Genomic DNA, 26,739 nt, shown 5'->3' with positions numbered 1-26,739 from the left:
CTTTGGGAATGCCCTCTACCTAGGAGCCCCTGAATACACCCTGCAAAAACTTCTGCTAATACAGAACTGTGCTTCCCAAACTCTGCTTCAGCTCCCCCGCAGCCTTTTTCGGCAAAACCCGGTCTGAAAAACCTGCACTGGCTCCCTGTTAGGGAAAAAATCAATTTTAAAACTCTCTGTATTTCCCATCAGGCCTTCTGGAGAACAGGTCCGGTCATTAACCATTCCTTAATCACTCCCTATCATCCCAATAAACAGCTTCGCTCTTCTTATGCCTTCCTTGCCACAGTCCCCACAATCAAGAGATCAAGATCTGGAGGCCGGTCATTTTCTTATAATGCGGCTAAATTGTGGAACTCCCTTCCCCTTCACCTGAGATCTGACTCCAACTTACTTTCATTTCGTAAACAGTTAAAAACTTTCCTTTTTAAGAAGTCTGACTAAACCTTATATGCCAACAGCCTCATCAGGAAGCACTACTTCTCTAACGCTAGGACGCTTTATAAATTCTCTTTTCATTTCATTTCATTCAACTTCCCTCTTCCACGTTGGTTCTAAGATATTTTGATGTGTCAATGTTGCCCTATACAAATGAACGGTAAGGTACAGCTGATTGGAGTTGTGTATGATTATGCTCCCCTGCGTATGTTTAATCTCACTTTGCTATTATTGTTTATTAAATTAGTCTTTTGTTTTTGGGTTTGTACATATATTTTTAGATTTCCTCATGGAATTTGTTTGTCTCTTGGGAACTTACTGTATTATTTTATGTGTCATTTATCATAGCATAGTATTGAACTTGTTGCAGATGTTAGTGTGATTGACACCTCCACATTAGGTAGGAAGTATGTTTGGAAATTGCCCTGCCACTATCTGGGGTTGGGGAGGGTTTGTGGAGGATGTTTAGGTTGTTTTCTGTAACCTTAGTCTGATAAAGATCACATTCAGGTCCTTCTTGTGTCTTCTGGGCTCAGGATTTTGTTAAGGCTTCAAATTCTCAAACACTGGGATGATGGCGGCTGGAAATGGATCAGATTTGTGGTTGCAATAAACTCTTGTCAATGTGAAACTAAATTGTCTATAAGACAAGATCAAGAAATGCCTAGTCATCCAATTCCTCTTTAGGCATAAACCTCAATTAGTACCATTTCAGGAATCACACAGACAGGGCACTATAGGTAAAAATATCCACTTTTCACGCACGTAGGATTCATTAGAAGGTCTGTGGTGTAGCAACATGTGCACACTAAATAATCCTGTTTCCTATTTCAGGAAAGAGTAGGACCCTGATGGTTAGTATATCATGGCCAGCAGATAGTGGAGTTATGGGAGGGTAGCAATACCATGTTTATATGTGCCATCTAGATTGCATGAAAAAATGTTGAAGTTGATAGGATGCCTTTTGGTTACGCTTACTGAAGAAGCCTTAAATATTAGAGAATAGTTCTACAAAGTTATTATTGCAAGGTGGGTAGCTCAGGCTTTTGTGATGAGTTGGATTTTGACACAACTGGATAGGTTACATTTGCAAGTGTTGATGACCTGTTGATGCTTGGAGGGAAACACACATGATGGAGAGACAATGCTGTTTCCATACTGTATCTCAGTCTTTGCAATGCAGGTAAAATACTTGTTCAGATCCACTAATGGCGGAGTAGCAATGACAAATAAAATTTGACCCAGGAGGAATATCTGATCGCTCCCCTATGATTATGGCCAAATGAAGACAAACTAGGCCGACAGTGTGGCAGAGGAATGTACAGCAACTTCGAGATCAGAAAGTGGTTTACTGCTTAAAGAAAATAATCAGTCATGATTTTTAAGAAAATGAGGGTCCAATCAACTTCTGTGTAATCCTGTGAGAAGCTTACTCAACAGTCATCCAAAGCCAGGTCGTGTCTGTAACTGCCCATAAGATCATGAAAAAGGCGTAATATGTCAGGGACTTATAGAGGCTGTTAGGGCTGGAAATTATACCATTAAGGTTATATTCCCCACACACTAGTGTGATCTGGCTAGGCTGTGAACAGACTACATGGAATTAATAACTGATGTTGCCAGACAACTTCATCCGGGGAAACAGAATGGGATCTCTAACAGGGAAAAAAGACAGGTAAGATCATAGCCTAGTTAAGCAACTTTGTGTAGGACAGCAGATTTCACTACAGAATCCCTGAACCATCAGAGACCACTAAGAAACCAGCAGGGTAACCACTAGGATCCTGTTGAGTTGGCCAGAGAGCAAGACGAAATTGACCCGCACATACCAGGGAAACTCTGTGCTCAGATTTATCATATTACAGGTTCTGTAAAACCTTCCAAACAATGGTCAAATCTTTTTGAACTATTCCTCCAGCACGTGAATAGTAACATATAATTGCAAAATACAGCATAATACTCGAAAAAGCTAAAATAGGAAAGAAAACCGACCGAATTTCAGTTTATGGTGGTAATATATACAAGACACAGATTTGGGCATCAATAGACCAGCTGTCAGTCTCGCTAGGGGAGATTCAACTAATTCCCTATCACGACAGATATACAGAAAGTCTTGATAAAGGTGGTTTTCATCCGTTTATTCCACCGAAACGCGTCGACGCTATCCCTGGTAGAATTCAAGACTCCAGCATCGATGGTTGATTCACAGATTCGATAGTAACATAAGATCGATGAAACCATAAAGGAGTCCGAATGTACAAATTGTATTCAACAATTTTATGTTTTACATTTCTGTCTTGCTTTTCAATTATGCAGGTCGTAATTGAGTGTTATGTTTTCATGTTTTTATTAGCCTATTAGATTAGCTAGTCAGAATAATTGATTTTAATGTTATGTTTTTGCATTTATAATAAATGATTTTTTTGTGTTATATATGTATGAATCATTTTCTCAGAATTGTGCATTGATAATATCCTGTTTGTAACTCATCTCAAGGGAATCTCTCCATATTTCAGGACAGCAGATTGATACAATTGGTTACAGAATGAAAGGGTATAATAATAAGTGATAGGAAAGGAAAAAAGGTAAAAATGTTTAAGCTTATTCAAGACTGTACCCCTCAAGGGTCAAAGTAAGTGAATCGGAACTAGAGGTTTTTAGTGGGGTATCCCTTTTGGATTTCAGATACTGACGTTCCTGTGCTGGAAGACGATATACCATAGGTGGCCATAGCTGTGGCCATCAGTTGGTTAAAGATAGCCCAGGTTTTTGGACCTAATGTCCCACCTTCTCGTGACTTCAAGTCTTTGTAAGCCTGTGTTGTGCCCAGAGTTCTTATCAAAATACGCAAGTGGAAAATTGCATGGCTCTTTGTCTGATGAGATGAAACCATACGAGACTTGGCACAATTGCCCCATCCCTCTGCCTAACGTAGAAACCAAGATTCTAATGAAAGTGCTTTCTAACTGACTGCGTTCAATCACTGCTAAACTAATGCAGCTGGATAATTTCGTTTCCAAACCATACAGATCTACTACATACAATTTACATCAGTTGCACTACTACTTATAGGACGTTGCTAAGCTGGGACGGCCTCTGACAGTTTGGTCTTTAGACACGAATAGGGCATTTGTCTTGTTAGAAAGGCGCTATTTTTCGGGACTTCTTCACACGGCGGAGATGAGACCAATTGTTTTATAATGGGTTGCACTGCTTTATGAAAAGCCTACTGAGTGATTTGAGGTTAATAGTAAAGTGCTGAGGGTCTGTATTGAAACATGAGACACAACAATGTTGCCTATCATCTTCTTTTTTTCGTATGGCAAATGAAGCACTAGCTTGTTGGGTAAGGGTGAATTGAAATTCAGTGGCTTTGGGTGGGGAGATGCTGTAAGTAGCAACTCCTCTTCTGAAAAAAATCTACCATCAAGGTGTCTGACATTGTGAACTACAGACCAACTTCCAAAACAAGGTTCCCTTTGCAGAATACTCAAGAAAAAGTATCAAAGCAAATGTAGGCATACTGAGAAACGCATGATTATCGACTACTTTTATGATCACTGTTACGGCCAAGTAGAATGGCCCACATTTCTGATGGAAGAGAATACAGCAGACAAACTTTTGTTTGATCCAATTTAAGTTTAAATCTTAGATATAGACAGCTTAGCCAGACCAATATTTACAATACACATAGAGTTATCTTTGAGCAGCTCCTTGTTTATGGCTGGATGGATTTGTTAGGTACCTACATTTTCTCCCCTTGTGTCAGTAGCTTACCTTCTTATTCTTGTGTCTGTCCTGACCACGGGTGTTTAGGTCTCACAGTGTTTTGATAGATTAACTTTTATTCTTCCACAACTGATGTTGTTTAGATTCAAGGAACTACTTTTTTCTTTTGCATTAGGCATCACAGGAGAGTGTATGTGATTTCCTGCTCTCTCCCCCGCTGCTGTTTCCCCCTTCGCTTTGCAGTGCCAACCCTACTCTCTGCGTTGCTTCCTTAATGACTCCACCAGCTCATCCTTGTTTTTTGTGCTGTTTTAATAATAGAAATAGCGCCAAAGCTGACCTTTAAATGGATTTGGTTTATTTGATTAAGCCCACTTCAAGATGGCCACCACTGATGCGCTTGCACCCACAAAGCCTAGCTGACCACAAAATGCATTGGCAAAGCCAAATCGTTTCACTACCGAGAAATTTTGGCTTTGACAATGCTTGCTATTTATTTTTTAGTATCATATTGTGTGATCAAGGCACAAAGGGGCATCAGCGTACCTAACTATATGCACAGACATTTTGATACGACTCATAACCACAGTTTACATCGAAAACATTTGACCACAGATTACATGTAAAGTTAACATTGACATAACAGGCGCCTATAAAATGGCGTGAAGGTGAGAGAAACTATCATTATTCTCACACTTATTTCTAAACGAGTTTTCTAACGGTACTACACACGCTTGCATAGCTCACCCATGAACTTTAACCCGCAACCGTGAGGGGTACAATTTGGATCGGCCAGGTGGTGCTAGTGTTCTGCTTTACAGAATAAAGGGACACATGTATGAACAAGCCCTTTTGCGATTCCTTAATAGCGATTTTTAGCAAATTGCTATTAAGGAATCGCAAAATGCTAAGTATGTAGGAATTGATTCGCAATTAAGGAATACCTTCCCATTCTTTCCTATGGGCTAGGAGGCCAATAGGAATGAATGGGAAGACATTCTCAGTTTCTGATTCGCAATTAGAGAATCGCAAATTGAGAATGCAATTTCAAGGGTGCCAGGGTGTCAAAAGGATACCCTGTTGCACCCCTGAAATATGTATGTGTACATATGTGTACACATACATGCCCGAAGGGCACATATGTGAGCCACATGGCACTTTAAAAAATGCAAAAAAGTGAATTTTTCAAAGAAATCGCTAATTACCACCAACTTGAAGTTGGTGGTAATTTGCGATTTCTTAAGGCCAAATTGCATTTAAGGAATCGCAATTTGTGATTCCTTAAAGGCAATCGCAAAATAGATAATCGCAAATTTTGTGTTTCTCTAATATGTGATGCCCTTTTGGGATGATACATTCAAAAAGGCCTTTTCCCGTGCGCAAACGGGCTGATTCTGAGAATCTGCCCGTTTGCGACCGGGAAAAGGACTTGATACATATGCCCCTAAGTTTGCTTCTCCTCTAAGTTATGATTTGTGCAAAGTCTGATGTTGCTATTCATCAAAGGCATACCTTGCACCCTCGTATTATTCGAAAGGGACATAATTGGACAAGTAGCAGCATTTATAAAAAGTACTTTATAAAAGAAAAGTCGTAAATCTGTCATGCAATTAGTTACTGGTATTAGACGTGATCCATTTTTTTGTCTTTAATTTTTACAAACAGTTGCATTTCGAGATTCATGTCCTATAATCAATCCACATGCGGGCAAATGTCTCAGAAGACAGTTCGGTTCGCCAAAGATCCTTATGAAACCAGCAAGTTGTAAATGTGAATGCAAGTAGAGATAGAATTCATTTTGAGAAGTCCATAAAATTAGCACCATGGCATTGGAAAATGAAAATAGTTTATTCATTAGATTAACAACAATCAAATTCTGTGACATTGTACCACTTAAAAAAAAACACTTTATTCTTATGGTTTTTTAAATTACCTGATGCTATACTCACATGCTGGCTGTAATGGCCTGGGATTAAAATATGTATATGTAACACTAACCTCAGATTATATATATGTTGAATAGAGTGCCACCTACTACACAATACAAGGATATTGCAAGTTGCAGAGGAGGTCTGCCACTATAAATAGAAAGGAGGACAAAGACTCATGCTCCTTGAAAGGCAAAAGATCCTCAGGTGAATTGCAACATCAATTATAATTATTGTAGAATCTGATCACACCACCAGACAAATGCTGGCACTATGATACTTGCAGGTATTAGAAATGCACACGAAAGTGAGCATACTAATAGAATGTTGTCATTTTTAGAGTGCACATATTTAAGAAGTCACTTTCAAATACGCTTGTGGGTTATCAAGTATAACATGCTGATGTAAATCTTCCTTATAGCAATGGAGCTGAAACGTAGGCATAATTGGTTGTAAAACTATATGTATAATTCTGTTGAGTGACTTGCTTTCACATGATCTGCTGGATCGGTCAGAGCAATTGGGACATGACACCTAACTGCAACACAAGAGTAGTGATATAGTTTTCTTGTTGCAGGTTACGAATGGGGTCCTAAATAGTCTGGATTATGGAAATCCGATAAGGGTTTTATACAAATATTGCAGACTCTCATGTTCTACAGTTCGTATTACAAGGCACCTTATTACAGTATTTTATAACCTTGTATATCTTTGCTGACTTATAGAACACATTAATTCAAGTGTGCAATGGCATATTGATACATAAGACAAAAAGAGAAGTAATAAGAATACAAGAAGATATACAACTGTTACTAAGTATTTGTTTATTTCTCTTTCTTGTTTCTTGCAGACGTTTCAGCAATCTTCCCTGCAACACAAATCTAAAAAAAGGAACAAAGGTAAATAAAAACATATACATCCCTCGAGAGATTCGCTGACAACACGAATTCCATTCAACTGTATAGCTTGCCTGAACAGGTCGACTTTAAGTGATAACTTTGACCCTCGCCACTGCAGCAGAGATATGTAATATTCCAGTCACTGTGCTTTAACCTTTTACTGAGTATTAGCTTTACCATATGCGGGTTGTTTTCTGTTACATAAAGCTACTGGACTCATAACTGAAATAACAATTTCTAGCAACATGTTCATAATATTTTTCGATATCAAAAGGTATTATGCTTATCGTTTTCTGTCATTACGTTTGGTACATGAATCTCACAAACTGACTATTACATCTTATTCAGGGAGATAGTATATTGTAATGGCTAAGCAACATGCGCCTGGCATGCTAGCTTACCCCCAACTCGGATCCACAAAGCACACAGCCAGTGAAGAAGCACCTTGCAACTGTTGATCTGTTGTGAAAGGTGTCACAGGCCTTAGATTTGGCAGAGGTCTCCAAGTCTAATGATTGTGGCCTGCGGGTTGGGAGAGACATGTGCAATCAAGAAGTCCAGGCCCACTCTGTCCACCAAAGTAATGTGGAAAATTCAAAATTAGACGTCAGTGCTAATTTAGAGCAGCTTGGCAATGCTAGATGCTGAATGCATTGCTATTACTATCCTACTCACTGATTAAGTGGAACACTGTAATAAGGCATCAGGTCACAAAACCTTAATATGTTACTTCAGTGCTGTTTTTACCTGGGGCGGTATTACAGTGAGTGCCCCGGGGGCGCAACGGGCATTTACGCCCGCTTTGCACACACCCGGGCACTTAGGTATTACAGAAGTGGCCGCAGACGCTTGTGCGGCCCCTTCTGTAATACAGATAGCACTGGCACACATAAAGCCCCAGCGAAATCTGCATGGGGCATTTCCTCATTTGCATGGGGGAGTGCCCCATGCACATGAGGAACTCTCTTTACCTCTGCACTTGCGCCGTATTACAGACGTGGGTGCAGAGGCAAAGAAGACCTCAGGAGGCGCACTCACAGTGCGCCACCTAAAAGGTGGCACGCTGTGAGTGCGCCTTCTCATGGCAGCCGCTGGTGGGGGGGAAAGGTGGTCCCATGGACTTCCCAGACATCACTGCACCCACCTGCAAGGGGATCTCTAATCCCCTTCAAATGTGCAGGCGGGTGCCGCCTGCACGCGGAAAACACAGAGCGGCTGTAAAGCAGCTACTCCCATTTGCACCTGAATGAGCTGCCCCCAAGGTTATTTTTAGATCAATATATTTTGCATCTCTTAATTTCTAAAGAGGTCCCAAACTCCAACTCTCTCTTAAAGCCGAAATATTTATTCTGTTAGATTAAAGCACGTTTTAAACTGCCAAATACCTGCTTCACTGGGCCTATGTAATATATTAATTGGAGTTTTAGTTAAGGAGAGTGAATACCTACCTCAAGTAATAAGCGCAATCCTTGTCAGGGCTAACCCTTAAAGTCACTAAATTAACCTGATCTCAATCCCCTAATTGCTACGGTATAGAGCTGACAGGTTTAACTGAGAGACAATGTGTAAAGTATTTCTGCAGAACCAAAACAGTGATAAAGTCAAAACACAACACAAGAAAAATCCAGAACCATTTTTTTTTTTAATCAGGTACATTTCAATAAATAGGATGACAACAAAATGACAAATAGCCAATGAGGATAACTGGAGTTGTGAATTTTAAAACTTTAATTATAAACATAAAGCCAAAAAGCATTATGCACCAACCATTGCCATCAGGTTGTGCTTGATGGTTGCCTGGGAGAAAGTTAAGGCCAATAGCGATGGAGAACAGGTCAGACACAACAACTAGATTTGACTCAGTCGAAAGTTTAATCTTCTGATTTTGTCTCTTAAATAGAAGTCAAAAATCCGCAGTGGGGCAAGGCAGCAGGCTGTGTCCAAAAAGGGCTTCATGTTGTCAGATAGCCTTTGAGCAATGTATTGGGGAAGCTGTAGGGTTTTGGTGGAAAAGGTCTGCCCGGGAGAAATTCATGCCGATGTAAGGTCCTTTGCCATGTAAATACTTTTCACTCCTTTGTCCGGAGAAGATTTCTACTCTTAGATTCAATCAAATTTTTATAAACTCCGATTCTTTCAACGAGGCAAGGCTGCAGACTGCAGCTGAACAAGGCTCCACAAAGCAGGATACCTTCTCCATGAGGTCCCGCTGAACCAAATTTGCTGCTGTGGAAAAGCTCAGGGCAGGAGAAACCTGCATCTTTGTTTCAGATTGACTTAGCAGGTTGGTCCTGCACTTCCATAGGTCTTTGGAACAAAATTATTCTAAGCCCCAGGTTTCAGGAAAACCTAGGTTGAGTACACCTTGACAGCAGCCAAGAGTCCAGGACTTTGGGTTCAGCACTTGGTGGTCAATTTTCCACGCAGCAGAGGCCAGCAGCAGGGTCCAGAGCAGGTCCAGCAGGAACTGGTCAACTGGGCAGTTGTAGAAAAGGCTTGTACATGTTGAGTACTTTGGGGACCACCTCTTTGTCCTGGGTACAAAAGGGAGATCAGGTCCAGTGTTGTAGGCCACAGACAGCAGGGCCAATCTTCTTTGTTTCTTCCAGAGGTCCAGAGAGTTTTGAGGTGGCACAGTGGGTGTCACATTTATACTTGGCACCAGCCTGTGGGTGGGGGTGACCCCTGTCCTCTCCCTAATAGGGTAACAATTCCAGGGAGCAACTTGCCCACTTTGGCAAGCCTCATTGTCCAACCTACTAAAAACATTCCAAAAAAAGCCTCTCTCTGTCTAAATCCAAGATTATGAAACCCTTCTCCCTTTGAGCAGAGCCTGACCACCACAGAGGTATGGTCAAAGAGCTGAGTAACGCCTTCTCTGTGGTCACTCTAAACCAGTTCATGGGGCAGCTCATCTTCCACTGAGATTGCTATCTTCCTGAACGGGAACAAAGAAGGGCCCTGCCTAGGTGTCAGCTGCCTTTTGCCTGTGACAGAGTAGGCCTCTTTGAAGTTAATCAAGTTACTGGGCACAGCCCAAATGGCCATCCTGGCAAAGAAACAAAACACCTTGTCACCCCAAGGCCTTTGTCTCAGCTGTGGAAACAAGTGCATATATCATCAAGGAGGCTATTCAGCTGCCTGGTGGCAGTTGAAGCGCTTCACATGGGCCTTTAGAGGCTCTAGGCAAAGGAAAGGTAACTCACTATTAGTTCTGTTTACAAAATATTTATTCCAGATCCAACTGAATATGGTTTGGAACAAATATTTCAAAACGTCCAAGGATTAATTTTGGCGTAGTGTCCTAGCCGGAGTTGTTATGATTACATTTAACGCTGCCACAGTGAAATAGCTGTTGGAGCCCTTCCACTGTAGGGACATGTTAACATTAATATTTTAAATGTCATAATTTGAAACACCATGCACACTGCCTTATGGGAAGTAAAGACTACTTGGGGGGGACTTATTGATATTTAAATGGAAGGTTTGGCCCAAGGTTAGGCCTGTCAAAAATTTTTATTTTCAGTGGTTGAATTTGCAGTTTAAAAAACCCAACTAGGCTACAGAGGGTAGGCCAGCAGTCCTGTTTTAACACCACTGTAATGGATGGCAAATTAGGTGTTGTGGTCCACTGGTAACATTTAACTTGCAGTCCTGATTACTCTTTCGCACTTTAGTACCATATAGTAGGGACTTATAGATAAGTTAACTATACCAATTGGGTATGTCAAGTTCAACATGTTGAAAGGGGGTGCACAGGAACTTAACAATTGGTTAGCATGGAAAATTACACAGTTTCTAGAGCCAGCAAAAACAGTCAAGGCAAAAAAATGGGGGTACACCACACAAGAGGAGGTCATTTCTCACAGAACATATTTATTTATGTATTTATTTATTTATTATAAGTTTTGTATAGCGCTAGCTGGACCCAAGGGTATCAGAGCGCTTCTCATCAGGTACAACAATGTGCCTCTACGGCGAAGGCAGAATCCACATCTGGTCAACTTATGAGCATTGTAAATAACATTACCATACAGATCATTAGGTCCACAGGGGGGTGCTATGTTCTTCCCATTAAGTTCAGGTGCACTCAAGGAAGAGGGCTTTGAGTAAAGTCTTGAATTTCGGGAAATAGGAGGTCATTCTAATGTGGGGAGTGATGAGAGTTCCAGATCTTGGGTGCATTTCCCGCAAAGGATTACCTTATAGTTTTGCGTTTCCGAGATTTCAATGGAATGAGAAGGAACGTGTTGGAGCTTCTGAGATTCCTGGACTGGCCGGCCCTTTTGAGTTTCGCGGCCAGGTATTCTGGTTTGCCTGTGTGAAGGGCTTTGTGCGTAAGACATGCTGTTCGGAAGTTGGCTCGTTGTTCAATTGGGAGCCATTTCAGTTCCTTGAGAGCGGGAGAAATGTGATTGAATTTCTTGGTTCCTGTGATTATTCTACCTGCGGCATTGAAGGTGGTTGATTTTGCTCCAGCAGCGGCGGGGGATCTGTTGGGTGCGGTGGTGTGTGGTGGGTTTCTGGAAGGTGAAGTGGATGCAGCGGTGGTCGGTCCAGAGGAGTTGGTTGGTGTGGCTGACGGAGACCTGCGGGCTTGAGGAGAAGACGGGGTCAAGCGTGTGGCCGGCAGAGTGGATGGGGGTTGAGACGAGTTGTCTCAGTCCGAAGTTGGCCAGGTTATCAATCAGGGTTGTGGAGTTATCATTGTTGTTCTCAAGGTGAAAGTTCAGGTCTCCCAGGAGGATGTAGTCGGTGGAGGTCAGGGCGTGCGTGCTGATGAAGTCGGTGATGGAGTCGCTGAACTGGGGGCAGGGTCCGGGGGGGCGGTAGATGAGGGTGCCTCAGAGGGTGGAGTTGGGGTCTGTGTGGATCTGGAAATGCATGTGTTCGGCAGTTCTGAGCACGTCGTCGGTGCTAGTCGAGACCCTGATGCTGTTCTTGTGGACGATGGCGACTCCTCCTCCGACTCCATTGGTTCGGTCTCTGCGGGTGGTCTTGTAGCCATCTGGGATGGCTATGGCGATGTCGGGTGAGTAGGAGTTGTTCAACCAGGTCTCTGTCAGGAAGGTAACGTCTGGGGAGGTTGTGTTGAGCAGGTCCCAGAGCTCGACGGCGTGTTTGCGTGCGGAGCGGGTGTTCAGTAGTATGCATCGGATGTAGTTGAGGTCTTTCTTGGCGGGTGGTTCATCGGCTCTGTGGCTGGTGTAGCTGCAGATGAAGAGACTGTGTGTGCCTTTCGGGGTAGCCTTGAAGCAGTTGTGGGTGCGTCCGGGGTTGAGAGCGTGCAGAGTGCTGGCGTCGTAGTGGCGGCGGTCATCGTGGAGGGTGCGGGGACCAGGGGTTCTGGCGCTGGGCGGGTCTAGATGCGGGCGGACGCAGACGGGCTTGCAGCGCACCAGCGGCGGTACCGCGCAGCGGCCGCCATGTGTCGGGAGGTGGGAGTGAGGAGCAGCTGGGAGGCGGGGGCAGCGAATGGGCAGTCAGGGGGGTGGAGCCGCAGAGGCGGGGGCGGCGAGGGGCTACAAAGGAAACAGAAGGCAAAAGGGCACAACAATTGAGGGGGAAACGGTGGCAGAGAGGGCAGAAAGGTCACAAAAGGGCCAAAAGGTCACAAGAATACAGGGGGGAAAAGAGTGGCATAGAAGGCAAAAAGGTAACAAGAAGGGCAAAACGATCACAGAAAACGGGGGAAACGAGTGGCACAGAGGCCAAAAGGTCACAAGAAAGGGCAGAAAGGTCACAGAAATGCAGGGGCAGCTAAGCAACAGAAGGCAAAAACGGGCAGAGACACGGGAGCCGCGAGGGGAGCAGAAGGAAAAAACGGGCAGAGAGACACGGGGCAGTGAGGGGAGCAGAAGGGATAACCGGGCAGAGAGACACGGAGGCAGCGAAGGAGAGAACGGGCACAGGCGGTGCTGTGCGGAGGGGGAGTGACCTACCTGGAAGGGTCAAGGGTCGCTCTCCTCAGCACGCAGTGGCCGACCTATATGGGGAGGTGGGAGGGAGGAGCAGCTGGGAGGCAGGAGGTGGGGTCAGCAAATGAGCAGTCAGGGGGCGGGGCCGCAGTGGACGCAGTGGCGAGGGGCGACGAAGGAAACAGAAGGCAAAAGGGCACAACAATTGAGGGGGAAACGAGTGGCACAGAGGCAGAAAGGTCCCAGGAAAGGGCAGATAAGGTCACAAAAAACATGGGGAAACGAGTGGCACAGAGGCAGAAAGGTCCCAGGAAAGGGCAGATAAGGGCACAAAAAACAGGGGGAAACGAGTGGCACAGAGGCACAAAGGAAACAAGAAAAGGTCACAAAAAACATGGGGAGACGTGTGGCACAGAGGGCACAAAGGTCCCAAGAAAGGGCAGAAAGGGTCACAAATAATGGGGGAAACGAGTGGCACAGAGGCTGAAAGGTCCCAAGAAAAGGCAGAAAAGGTCACAGAAAACGGGGGGAAATGAGTGGCACAGAAGGCAGAAAGGTCACAGAAATGCAGGGGCAGCTAAGCAACAGAAGGCAAAAACGTGCAGAGAGACACAGGGCCACGAGGGGAGCAGAAGGAAAAACCGGGCAGAGAGACACAGGGCAGCGAGGGGAGCAGAAGGGAAACCGGACAGAGAGACACGGGGGCAGCGAGGGAGAGAATGGGCACAGGCGGTGCTGTGTGGAGGGGGAGAGACCTACCTCTTTCAGAAAATTGGACAGAGTTTTAATAGCTGTCAAAGTAAAAATACAGTCAATATTGACAAATAGGGGCTCCTAAAAGTGGCTAAGGGATAGGTGATTGGTGACAGAAGTAAAATCAATGTGTGCTTCTGAACAGTTTTATAAAATATTCCTTAAATACACTGTTGACCCAATAATATCAAGTTCTCAACATTGCAACTTGAGAATTAAAGTATATGTTAAATACAAAAGTATTTTGAAGCCAGCAGAGTAATACGTTGATGTTTTGACATGGTTAACTCATTTGTAACAGTGTCTTCATCAGACATAGATAGAGGAAGCAACCTCTCAATAGCACAGAAAAGCATGCATAAAGGACGCTACACCTTGAAAATGAGGATAAATCATGCCCCTAGATATGTATACCCATTCCTAGATCACCATTCCGAGACCACTGTTAGGTGGGGAGCATGCAGGGAGAAAATACACACGCACACAAAAATCCTTAGGACACACCTCTGGATTAGCTAGGAAATCAGTTGCAGCTAAATGGGGTGTGAAGCGTCAGGTCCATTGCAGAAGGGATATGAGATGTGAAAGTGAGAGGCCAGAACTGGCTTCTACTAGGGGGTCAAGACAACAGTTATTACTCAAAATGTCAATGATTGAGATCAAGGAAAATATTGAATGTAAGAACATCAAAGGAATAATGGGCCCAGATTATTATGTTGAAAGAAACTCATCTACAGAGACCAGATTGCAGGGCTCTCTTTAGAAAATGTTGCTAGGTACAAGATATTGTTTGTTCAAAACAACTGTGTTGCACAAAATGAGTGGCCATACTGTTGCAGGGATTCTGCTCCTACACGGAACTGAGCACAGAGACCCAGGACCTCAGTGAATTGTGGTGGACCAAAAGACTCACCTTAGTACCTAGAACCCTCTAACCGACTAGCATCAGGGTCTCATTAGCTCTTCGTCCTATAGCAAAGGTACCAATGATTAGACAACCCAGAACATGCGACTTAGGATACACTCAGGAATGGTGAGAATCAAGAACACTCTTTCGTTATATTCTCATACCAGTCCACAGCATGGGTAAAAAGAGACACAATAAAGTTTAAAATGTTTATTTTAACGACGTGCTCTAAGATGCAGTATTTTTGCTAACATAAGCAGGCATATGATTAAAAATAATATAATCAGCATTGTTACAATTCAATAAATCGCAAAAGAAGAAATCATATTAGAATGATAGTGGAAACAGGTCCTATAGTGCCTTGTATGCCACCCTCCCTAGCTAGGAGCTATGTTTTATATAATATTAGAAGGTCTTTTAGACTTGAATGGGGAACCCCATACCTCCAAGACCAACAGGAGTGAATCACATCAGGATCTGCAAAAGCTCTCTCTCTCTGGAAACGGATTTTCTCCAAGTGTTCAAATCATGCATGCAGGCAGTGTGATATTAAAGACGTCAGGATTTCAGCTAGCTGCAGCTGCATGCATGTTATGTCTAGAGCATGCGCCGATCTGCCCAAACTACACCTAACATTGTTATGATAACCTTGGAGGCTTCAGCACTCACTGTGCAGACTAAGGTCAATACTCAAGTTTAGGGATATTTAAAAACAAGCCATTCTCATGTGAAGAATTTCATGCAGTCTAACTTACAACAACAGTCACAAAAGCAGCAAAAGGGCCAAATGGGGTTTAAACTTCTAATAAGCCCATGCCAACATAGCAATGAGCGCAAGCAGGGACCTGCCTTCACTATAACCTCCCTTGATCGGAACACGCACAGAAAGGGGGGAAATTTGGAACACATAGTTCTGGTTCAAGTGAGACAGAACCAAGTTCAAAATTTGCCACACTGGACAATTGGGAGTAAAATTCCGAATTAGTAACCACAAAAATTGTTTTCACTCAACATCAAGCAGGGGTTGTATTGTGCCCAAAGCATAGAATGTCAATAGAGTAAAAAATAAATGAAAAAAAATCATGAGCCCAAAAAACGAGTTTGAAGTCGATACCACTTCAATCCAAAAGCGTATAAGCACAGTATGTTGCAACTGCTTCCAAGAGGAAGTCATTGTTTTCATCCGAAAACATTTCAGCCATCCAATTTAAATATGGGAAGGAACACACATGTTCTTCGACAGCCGGAGCCTCTAGCATGATCAGAGGACAACTTGGGTGTTCTTCGAGATAACTGCGTGTCAAGGGCTGCATCCCATATATTCCGATTACCTAGGACTCCATGTGCCGCTGTGCAGGCCATTATTCCAATACCAGAACAGTCTAACTCATGAGCAACTAAGGGACTCAATAGTAGATTATATTCTGGGTTAGGAGAGACCGTGTTGCAAAGACACAAATCCAGAAAGCATTCAAAATGGCAATCCAGACAATGGAAGACAGGCTGCACGCATGTAAAGCATGAAAACCGGAAAGATAATCCATACGCCACACTCAGAGTAGCCAGCGGTAACGCTCCATAGTATTCAAGCATCCGATTATGAAGCTGAAGCAGCCGGGGCAGGTCGTTGTGTGACACAGATTGTGCAGCCATTTTTGAGCAAGCAAATTAACAGCAGGACACCGGCAGCCAAGACAAGACTCAACGGTAAACCGCCGAAGAGGCTGTAAAAAATAGAATGAATAAATGCCGGTATCACACCAAATATAGTTATACAAGGCCAGAACTTACAATTTTAAAAAGTGCGCCAAGCCTGTGGTTGACGAGGCATTGAAGATAATGTGAATCTAGGCACCGAAATGCAGGGGGAGATCAGTATTCAAAAAGGCATGCACCTCGGTGAAGGACGAATGTTTAACGGGAAGAAGTAAGGGCGACTTCTTTTTGACTTATCTTATTGAACTCTGCTTTCAAGGTCGGAGTGGAAGGCCAGATGGATACATCGAGCTTCCCGTGCGGAGAAGGTAAATGCACATTTTTGCAACAAACTACATGTTGGGAGACAGTCAGAATGTACGGAATCCCTGCCAGCATACCACAGCAATCTTCATTATTTAAAAGCAAATAACTACCATTTGCTAGCAATGTGAAAGTCGGAGTCACAGCGGGGACAGGATTTCCTTTTAAAATGCATGCTAAATTTGGGGCATCAGAATTGCACGAGCCATGCAATTGTATATTGCTGCAAAGTAATGAATGATCAGGTGTTGAAGTGCAATCTTCACCCTTCAAAATAAACGTCTTTACCCTCCCTCAGGCACCTATAGGTGAATGGCAGAGACCAAACTTCATGGAGATAAGCGATACCCAAAGGTTCATATCTGCCTATGGCATAGTGTTTCATACATGAATCGAATTTAAATAGTGGAAAAGGCAATGTTATCAAACCATGAATGAGCCATACTGCTGAATTATATTCTGCAACAGAAAAAGGCAATGGTTCTAACTTTTCAATATGCAAAAGTGAATACGCAGCATCCTTCATAGACATGAATTGTTGTTTCACAGTCAGATTAAATAGTAAAAATAGAGAGGAGGTATTCATGTAGTCCCAAGGCACTTTACCAGCCTTTAATGTTTCCAATGTCCAAGCAAATTGCATAATGGAACGCAATTGATTTTGACCATGATACAAAACAGACACTTCATCCTGTACGATATCAACAACAGATGAAACAATATTATTCAATGTGTAAATTTGGTAAGTAAGGGTGTTAATGCTGTTATCAACAACTGCAAGCACTTTTTCCATATTAGCCTGGACGATTGCACGTGATCTAGAAGCTGCTTCTATTTGAGATAGTATCCAAACTTCATTGTAAACCGCATACAACCCAAAAAGTCATCTTTTTGACCTGCCTGCTGCAGGGCCTTTACCAAAATCATTTAGATCAACATCTTCAATTAATTTGGACAAATGGAGCAAATGATGCTAACATGGAATGTTTGAGCCAATTTTGACATAATTTGCCTACAGAGTAGGTAGTAACAGTATGGTCAATTTCAAAACAGGGATACCCCCTTACCTGTGTATAGCCAGGGGCCAGACCCAAAAAACAATGTTGGCATAAATCAGAACTTTTTTGCCATAACAACCAACCTAGGGAATCAAAAATGGAAATGTAAAAAGATGAATTTAGCAGCAGAGACTGTAATTCACTAAGGAACAAATCGGTGTGATTGTACCATGTAGGGTATTCTCCCAAACCAGGACGAGAAGGAGCATTTATTTTTTTAGACGTAGCCAATCCAAAGCAAGTGGTTTGTGAAATAGTCAAATTCAAAAACAACATATGGTTCGGGATGAGGCATGCGCGATGCAAAGCTTCAGTGCCCTGTACTTGCCAACTTTTTGAACCCAAAACAGATTGACGATCATTAGTATCTCTTCACATATCATAGCCCCCCATTGCTAATTGGTCAAGAAAGGACTTAGAATATAGTAATTTAGTGTGGGTAAGTCTAACTTTGGAAGAGGACTTAGCAGTCATCTTAAAATAAAATGAGTCAGGTTCCGATTGATTATAGTCAGTAAAATATGTAAACTTTTTCAAAAGTGATTTTGAGCTGCCCTCAACGGGAGCTGGACAATGTTCCCATTGTGTGTAGTTAACCACATTTCTACATGTGTTTGCTTTGTGCAGAAAATGATTGCCATAATGTTGGTGACAAAACAAATCAGCATAATTGGCTGAGTCTAAATACAAATTTTCAGAGTCAAAGGGAACATAAAATTTCAAATCAGAAAACAGAGCCTCTACGGCCTGGGCATCCCAATCATCAGAACGTATATTTTGTTTAACTACATCTCCCATCGAAACACGTAGGACATTGGGAACATTTATAACCTCAGTGGGGCCATGAATCTGAAATGTAACAGCATCCAATACTATTCCATCTAAAACGGGCCAAGCTGTAATGTTAATAAAAGTCTGGTCCCTCTTCATGATGTGAGATGAGGAGTTGGTTTCCAAAGTTCCATCAATTAGTCTAATTGAAGTTCTTTCTTTAACATAGTGTCCATTTACAAAACGGAAAAAAAAACACAAATCCAATCAACATGAATAACAAAAATAGAAAAAAGCACCAGCCAAATGTAAGTCTATGGGTGTATCAAAAAATGTTTTTTAAACCAAACATCAAAAATCGAAATTTTCGATGGAGACTTTGTAGATTCAGTGTCAAATCAAAAGCGTGACTGGTTAACTGCAGATGTTTGCAAATCAGGCGTCAATAAATCTGTGGGATATGTATACTCAGTATCATCAAGGGGATCACCAGCCGGTGGATTTAATAAAGGATTTGTTCTGTATGCATCTCGATGGCAGCATCAGGCCTGTTGGAACTCGCCGGAGCCAAAACAGAATTTCTCAGCATTGCTGCACAAGAGACCGCTGGAGTCATACTAAGAAGAATCGGCCACTCGCTGTAAGTTGACATTGTCAATCCAAATGTACCTGTTTTCCTTGCGACCAGGAAGTAGTGGTAAAATGACTGTTCTTGTACCCTGCACTCCAAGTACAGGATCGGGTGCACGATATGAGGGGCCGAACTCTTTCTTGTTCTCCACCTTCTCACGGACCAAGTCACCGACTCGGGGTAGCCAGCCAACTACCAGGATCTGAAGAGCAGCATCAGATGTGGAGGGCAAGTGTTCCTTTGCAAGACTGTCTCTGGTCTTTTGTAGGTTCTGTAAAACAGCAGAATGTTCATCTACGTCAAAGGATGCGGCAGACGCCACTATGTCTAGACCCTCAAGGTCCGGAACAAACATTTTGATGCCAAAGAGAATTTCATATGGGGTCCGACCACCCAGAGACCTTCTAGGGAGATTATTAAGTGCACGCTGAACGCTTTAGAGATGGGCCAGCCAGTTCCTGCCAGTACCTAAATCCCTAGCTGTCAAGGATTGCTTTAAGTCACGGTTCATCCGCTCCACAACTGAATTGCCCCCTCAGGCCTGTATGGAGACCAAAAATTTTACTTGGACCCCCAATGAACCCATGGCATCCTTGTACGCCTTAGAGGCGAATGCTGGACCCTGGTCCGAATGAAAGGTGCCGCATGCAAAAATTCCGACAAAGACACCCAAATCCCTGATAACAGTGCGGGCATCAGCACTTCGGTGTGACCACACCCAATCAAAGCAGGTTTACGAATGAACTGCAACTAAGATGTACTTATACGCAGTATCTGAGGAGAAAGGACCGTAGTGATCTAAATAAACACACCCAAGGGGTTTATTAGATTTGTACAACTGTGTCTGGGGTGGGCGTGCAGCAGTTGAAGGTTTAATCTGCTGGCATATATCACAATGAAGGACATAATCATGCGTCTTTTTGTACAATCCACGCCACCAGTAACGCTGTGGTAAGAGAGATACAGTAGCTGACACGCCGGCAAAAACCAAGGCCATGCCCGCGTGAGCTGCTATATCAAGGCTTGCCAGCGGTCCGCGTTGGGAATCAACCTGTCACTAACGTCGTTAATTCTCACATAGGGAACTTTATCAGGACATAAAAGATAAAAGTATTTAGAAGGGAAACCTCTAGGGTAATTATCTCCCTTATCTGTTGCGGCAATAGCTGCCAATATGTCATCATCAATCTTAGTTTTGGAACGTGTAACTGCTGCGACTACATACGTTGCAACTGCGGTCTTGGCTGCTTCATCAGCAAGACAGTTACAACAGCGTGTACCCACACGCGTTGGTGACCAAGAGTATGAATTACAAACACGAGAGGCAGATGTTCTTTAAGTTCTGTGACTCGAAACCATAGCATTTGGTGTTTAATCGTACTACCTTTTGGAATCACGATAGTCATTCTGAGTCCCAAAAAATAAATTGTCATTGTAAGACTGAACACAGTAGTAAGAGGCGCTCACAATAAGAGTAGTCACACAAGGGTCAGCATACTCCAGTGCAAGCACCAGAGCACGTAGCTCTGCCAGTTGGGCGGTACAGTCCCCTAATGTCTGTGTATGCACAACATTGGACTTGAACTCTCCATTCACCATAGTACCAACCACTATTGCGCAGGCTGCTGAATACGCATGCTTTCAATCCATCGCCGGCTGCGCCGATCCGTCAGTGTAGATGATATAATGGAAATCCTCAAGCAGGCGCATGGTCAGAGGAGCCGGATGAACAAATTCATACTGCAGGTGCTCCTGAGTTTGCAAAGAGGAATCAAAGACAAACGTGACATCCGGAGACATCAAGGATGTGGCCCATTGTATCCAACGTGGATGCAAAGCTTTTGAATTTGGTACACTGGCTTTCGTCACCCCCTCCCAGGCAGGATACGGTGTAACAACCTACATGCTTTTCCCCTGTAACAGTGCACACTCTTTCAGAATCGCCATCTGCACTGCAGTCAAAACTTTCTCGACAGTGGAAAATCGAATTTCAGCCGAAGTGTTAAAGTGTGACTTGTAAGCAATAGGGACTGTGTCACCCTCATTAAAAGTCAGGTACGTGAAACCCACAGCTCCGGGTACAATTCTTATTACCAGGTTGGTGTGGTTATCACAAGTCAGCAAGTATTTAGATTCAAGAAGATCAGACTGCAAAGATCGCAAAATTGCAGACTGTTCAGGCAGCCAGCAAGATTTGGTGAAAGTAGGTTGTACCAAGGCATAAAGAGGCTTGATACGCTGGACATAATCGGGATTGTAAGTACATCTGAAATTCAAGAAACCCAGCAAAGAATGTAGTTTTTCAGAGTTGTTGGAGTGCGCAGCAGTGCGCATTTCTCCAGGAAGTGAGGTGCTGAACCTCGACCTTCATTGTTGAGCTCATAGCCCAAGAACAACACTGTGTACTCTGCAATGTGTGATTTTGCAAAGTTAAATTTGTAACCGAAGTCCGCAATCATACAAATGATGCGGTCAACACGACACAGATGCGGCCATAATTCGTCATCCGTGAGATAAATGTCATCAACATACGAGCATGCATCAGGGTCGAGTCTCTCTAAAAGAGAGACTATGCGGGCGGCAAAGATTCCTGGACCGTTTTTATAGCCCAGAGCTAATCTTCGGAACAGGCAAAAGCTGTCCATTGACTACTAATAGAGGACAGGTTATGGCTAACAAAAGCCATTGGATATGTCAGGTGTGGTCTTAAACCGTTTAAGCACGTGACTATCCACAAGGGAAGAACTGTGAGTGTTCTGTACCGCACAGGTCCGGCAATGAGAGTTCAAATGTCGGTAATCCAATACCTAACGGTATGAGCCATCAGGCTTGTTCACATTAAAAAGAGGATTATTCATCCGAGACACTCACGTTTCAATCACACCTTGATATTCCAATTGGTCAAAGACTTCCGCCACGTGAGCTTTCGCTTCACATCGCATGGGATATTGGGGTTTAGGCTGTGGCATGGAACGCAATGGTATCTCATGCCTGGGGGAAAATTTGTCCCATCCACATTGAGTCCGGTACAATGCCGGCGCAAGCACCTTAGCCCACTCTTCTGCAAAATTCAGGGCACGCTCCTTCAGCACAGTGTGTGCGAAACTAGGGAGGATTACCTCCTTCCCTCTCGGAGCGGACAGAATGAAGGGTGGGGGCCAATCAGCCTCCGTTAACAAAATGTCATAGGTAGTAGTCAGATTTTCCCAAAATACCCCTTTTATATTATCTGTATGTCACCTTCAATTAAAAGCACTATTTCATAAAGTCTTTCAGGGGGAGCCACTCTAATGTCAGCTGTCTCAACAGCAATGAACGTGTCAGTTGCTGTCACCTTCAGAAATGGAAGCAAGGCTTCCCGTACTACTGTACTCACCAGAAAAGTGAGTCTGACAGTCATATTTTTATACCTGGTGCCTCCTTTGAAGTAGGATACATTTCTAGAGAAATCCCTTTGAGGCACTTGAAGTTTCCTGACTCTCCTGCCCTGGCTGAAACTGGCTACATGAACAATGCAGAGATGACAAGTTCTTTCTGTGAAGAAAGAGCACAGCCTATTAAATTGCAAGTGGGGCTGTGCCCATCTCCATCTCATCATCCTACCAGTGTGTGGCCATCGAAGCAAACCTAATCCCGCTATTGTGTGGCTGTCTGGGAGGAATAAACAATGTCCAATTGCCAAATGCACCCAGTCATGTGACCCAGGAACAGGCTGCAAGCACTAAACAGGACAGTAAAAATCAAAACTTTCTAAAAGTGGTATTTTCAAAATTGTAACTTAAAATCCAACTTTGCCATTAAAGAGGATTTTTAATTACAATTTCTCAGACATCAAAACTGAAATGCTTACCTGTTCCAGTGTAAAGATTGGAACTTAGGCAATAAGCCAACCATATATTATCCTAAGGAAGGTAAGCCTCACAGTACTGAAAAGAAAATTAGGAGTTTTTCACTACCATGACATGTGAAACTAGATGGTACACGTCCAACCTTTTAATTACAATGCACCCAGCCCAATGGGCTCCCTTGGTGGGCCTACCTTAGGGGTGACTGATATGCAACAAAAGGGGGTTTAAAGCTTGACAGGGGGTTATATTGCCAATTCAAATTGGCAGTTTAAAATTGTGTTCAGGCTATTATGGCAGACCAGAGCCATGTTTTTTAAGGGGCTACTTAAGTGGGCGGCACAATAGGTTCTGCAGGCCACCTAGTAGCATTTCGTTTACAGGCCCTGGGTATATGGTATACCACTTTACTAAGGACTTATACATAAATTAAGTGTGCCAATCAGGTGTAAGCCAATTTAATTGTTTATAAATAAGAGAGCACAAGCACTTCAGCACTGGTTTGCAGTGGTGACGTGCACAGAGTTCTAAAGCCCTAAAAACAAATGCAGCAACATAGGAGGGAGAAGGCAAACCTTTAGGGGAACACCACACAACAGCTGACAGGTCTAAGATGCTTCTTTTCAATTATATTGGTTTTCACCTGGTACCTCTAGGTTGATTGCGGGCAAACTATTGTCTCCCCAAACGACACAAAGTTTGACATAAGCAATTGTATAACAGAATCCAAATTCACCAATATGATATGTAAATCTGAATCATTTTATAATCCTCATAATGACTCAAGATGCGCACACATTCCACACCTGTGGTTGTGGAAAGCAAGTGTGAGGGATGTCACCTTCTGTAGCTAGTTCCTTTCAAGTAAAGCCAATTGACTCATCTTATCCTAGTGAGTGATAATCAAGTGCATTTCATGATTGATTGTTATAAAGTTATGTGACATGCGGTGTGTCATCCTGTAAAGAATAGTCATAAATGAAGGAAATATGCCGAGGAGTATATGTTGAACAAATGCATGAGTCATTAAGTACCTTTTATTCGCTGTTGCTTCAGAAATCTGATGTGCTTAGGAGGAAACAATGATGCATTTCTCTGCACGCTACATCATCTTAAATGTATCGAATAGCAATAGCAAACTATAGTCGTGTTGTCTTTCTTTACAATAGGGCCTTGAAGCATTACGCACGTTTTGTTGACCACAGATGTTTTGATGCGAGTCTAACGCTGGAAACAGTGTTTCCTGTGCTTACCCAGAGTTGTTTGTTGGTGAACATATTGGTAAAATATGAAAGTAAAAAAAGGCCTTCAGTTTACTGGAAACTGCATTTAAGTTTGCTCTTAAATTGGTCTCAATTTTAGGGACTAGCAAGAGCAAACGGCGGATCTCCTGTAAGGACCTCGGACGCGGAGAGTGTGAAGGCTGGCTCTGGAAAAAGAAAGACGCAAAAAGTTATTTTTCACAAAAATGGAAGAAATATTGGTTTGTCTTAAAGGATTCATCGCTCTACTGGTACACCAATGAAGAGGTAAGAATATTCGCATAATGGTTCTTGAACCCTGAACAAACTGTTCATTTTAAGGTGCAGCATCCTGTCTTGCATGGATCATGGCAATTGGCTCTAATGAAGTGCTGAGTAACTGTTAATCAATCTGCTCTACCCTTCTTAGATGGGTCACTGTCAGGGTGGAGGTTTAATGCACGATAGTGAGTTTAAGGGACACATTTATATAAAAATAGCACAATGGAACCCAGAAGCTTTGGTAAATCATGTTCATTATCAGTTTTTACCCTTTTTATGCAGGGTCGGCTTCAGGGCAGTGGGACTGGTGCAGTCGCACTGGGCGCTGACCAGTGGAGGGGGCCCTGTGACCTCAGGGGGGCTCTGTGCTTAGTAATATTTTATGATAGGAAAGATGAGGGGCACTTTTGCAGGTGGTATTCAGAGAATACGAGGAAGCGGTCATGGGACGTGGGGGCGCCAAAAGTGATCGTGGGGGTGGAGGTTTGGCAATTATTTATCGTGACACATTGAAGTGTTCTATACATGAGTTGCCAGACATTAAAGGAGCAGAAGCCATGGCCTTCTGCCTAGGTATTCACGACTCTTTCACCTTTTCTGGTGCTCTAATTTATCGCCCCCCTGGGTCACCTACTGAGTTTCTAGAGAGTCTAGGAGAGGTATTGAGTGACCTGGCGCTTAGGTTTGCCCACTTCACAGTTTTAGGGGACTTGAATCTCCATTTAGATTCCCCTGGAGAGCCGGGAGTAAGTTGCTTTATGGACATTATTAATGTCCTGGGCCTTACCCTTCTCACCTTGGAACCCACACATATAGCAGGGCATGTTTTAGATTGCATCTGTTCTAATTCAGATAGGCTAATAGTTAAATCTCCTTGCCCTCAAATATGGTCCAATCATAATCTAATTCCATTTCACCTCTCTTTGAAACATAATGCTCCTGTAAATAGTAGGAATAAAACAGACACCGTAGGCAAACCAGTGTGGAGGAATTTACCTATAAGGTTAGATCTGGTAGAGAAGCTAAAAGAAAACATGCCTATTCTAACAGGTCACACTGCCACGGACAATCAGCAATTCTGCAACTGGATAACTACAGTGGGGAACTCTTTAGTCCCAACACGCAGGAAAAATGTAGGCGGCACAAAAAGTAAAAAGAGCGCCCCATGGTTCTCGTTAGCCCTAAAAATGGAGTTAGGTAAAGTAAGAGCATTGGAGCGGAGGTGGCGTAGAAACTACGAGGCTGTTGCCTGTGATGCTTATAAATCCGCTAGAAGACGATATCATGTAGTAATTAAGCTTGCTAAAAAAGCCCCCTACCTGAAAACGATATCTACCCCTGGAAATGGCCAAAAGGAAATTTTTAGGATAGTAAATCATTTCATTAATCCTTCAGCCCTCTCGCAGGAAATTCCCCAGTCCCAATCTCTCTGTAATGCCATTGCTAATTATTTTGAAAACAAGATCTTGGACATTGTGAATGTTTTTCCTCCTGTGTCTTCCACCTTTAGGAATGTGGAACAGATGGAGTTGGGTAGGACATTATCTAGCTCCCCCTACTTGGACTCATTTGCCCCAATTTCTTTAGAGGATACTAACAAAGCCATTTTAGCAAGCAAATCTGGATCTCCTTTTGACCCGTGCCCACCTTCAGTTTTGCAGGCCTTAGTGGAGGTGGTTAATCCCACTATTAACAGCATCATCAATTCATCTTTGGCCTCGGGAGAAATTCCCAGTGAATGGAAGCTTGCAGCGGTCAAGCCTCTTCAGAAAAAGTCTCTGCCTGACCCGACCACCCTTTCCAACCTGCGTCCTATTTCCCTGCTCCCCTTGGTGTTTAAACTTACGGAAAAGTTTGTTAGTAACCAGCTTACGAATTTTCTGGAGGAGAATGACATCCTGCACCCTAACCAATCAGGGTTCCGTTCGAAACATTCCACCGAATCAGCCCTGTTGTTTACGGCAGAGACCCTACGAATGGCTGTGGATCAGGGAAAGAAGGCTGTCTTGATTTTACTCGATCTATCGGCGGCCTTCGATACAGTCTCACATACCATCTTAGTGGACCGTTTGGTTAACGCAGGAATAGGAGGGGTGGCACTGGCGTGGTTCAGAAATTTTCTTAACAGCAGGCGCCAAGTCACGGTACTGGGCCAGTTTCAATCTGAAGCTAAAGTCATCAGCTCAGGGGTCCCCCAGGGCTCTAGTCTGAGCCCTGTACTTTTTAATTTGTATATGGTGCCCCTGATTGAGCTAATCGTTTCCTATCAGATTAGCACAATATCATATGCTGACGACACACAGCTTATTCTGGTCCTGGA

At 43.3% G+C, this 26,739-nt stretch overlaps 1 protein-coding gene across 2 annotated transcripts in view; it reads left to right on the top strand.

The window, feature by feature from the left end:
• Nucleotides 1-26,739, top strand: part of CNKSR2 (connector enhancer of kinase suppressor of Ras 2) — a 1,535,139-nt gene that overhangs the window by 1,073,734 nt on the left and 434,666 nt on the right. For both annotated transcript variants that reach the window (XM_078656116.1, XM_078656115.1), the window contains 2 exons: nucleotides 6,946-6,994; nucleotides 24,259-24,425. In XM_078656116.1, the coding sequence (XP_078512242.1) occupies nucleotides 6,946-6,994; nucleotides 24,259-24,425 (216 nt within the window). The remainder of the gene's footprint in view (nucleotides 1-6,945; nucleotides 6,995-24,258; nucleotides 24,426-26,739) is intronic.

This window comes from Lissotriton helveticus, chromosome 8, assembly GCF_964261635.1.
Source record: "Lissotriton helveticus chromosome 8, aLisHel1.1, whole genome shotgun sequence".
NCBI classification, from domain to species: domain Eukaryota; kingdom Metazoa; phylum Chordata; class Amphibia; order Caudata; family Salamandridae; genus Lissotriton; species Lissotriton helveticus.
This window is presented reverse-complemented; position numbering and strand designations above follow the sequence as displayed.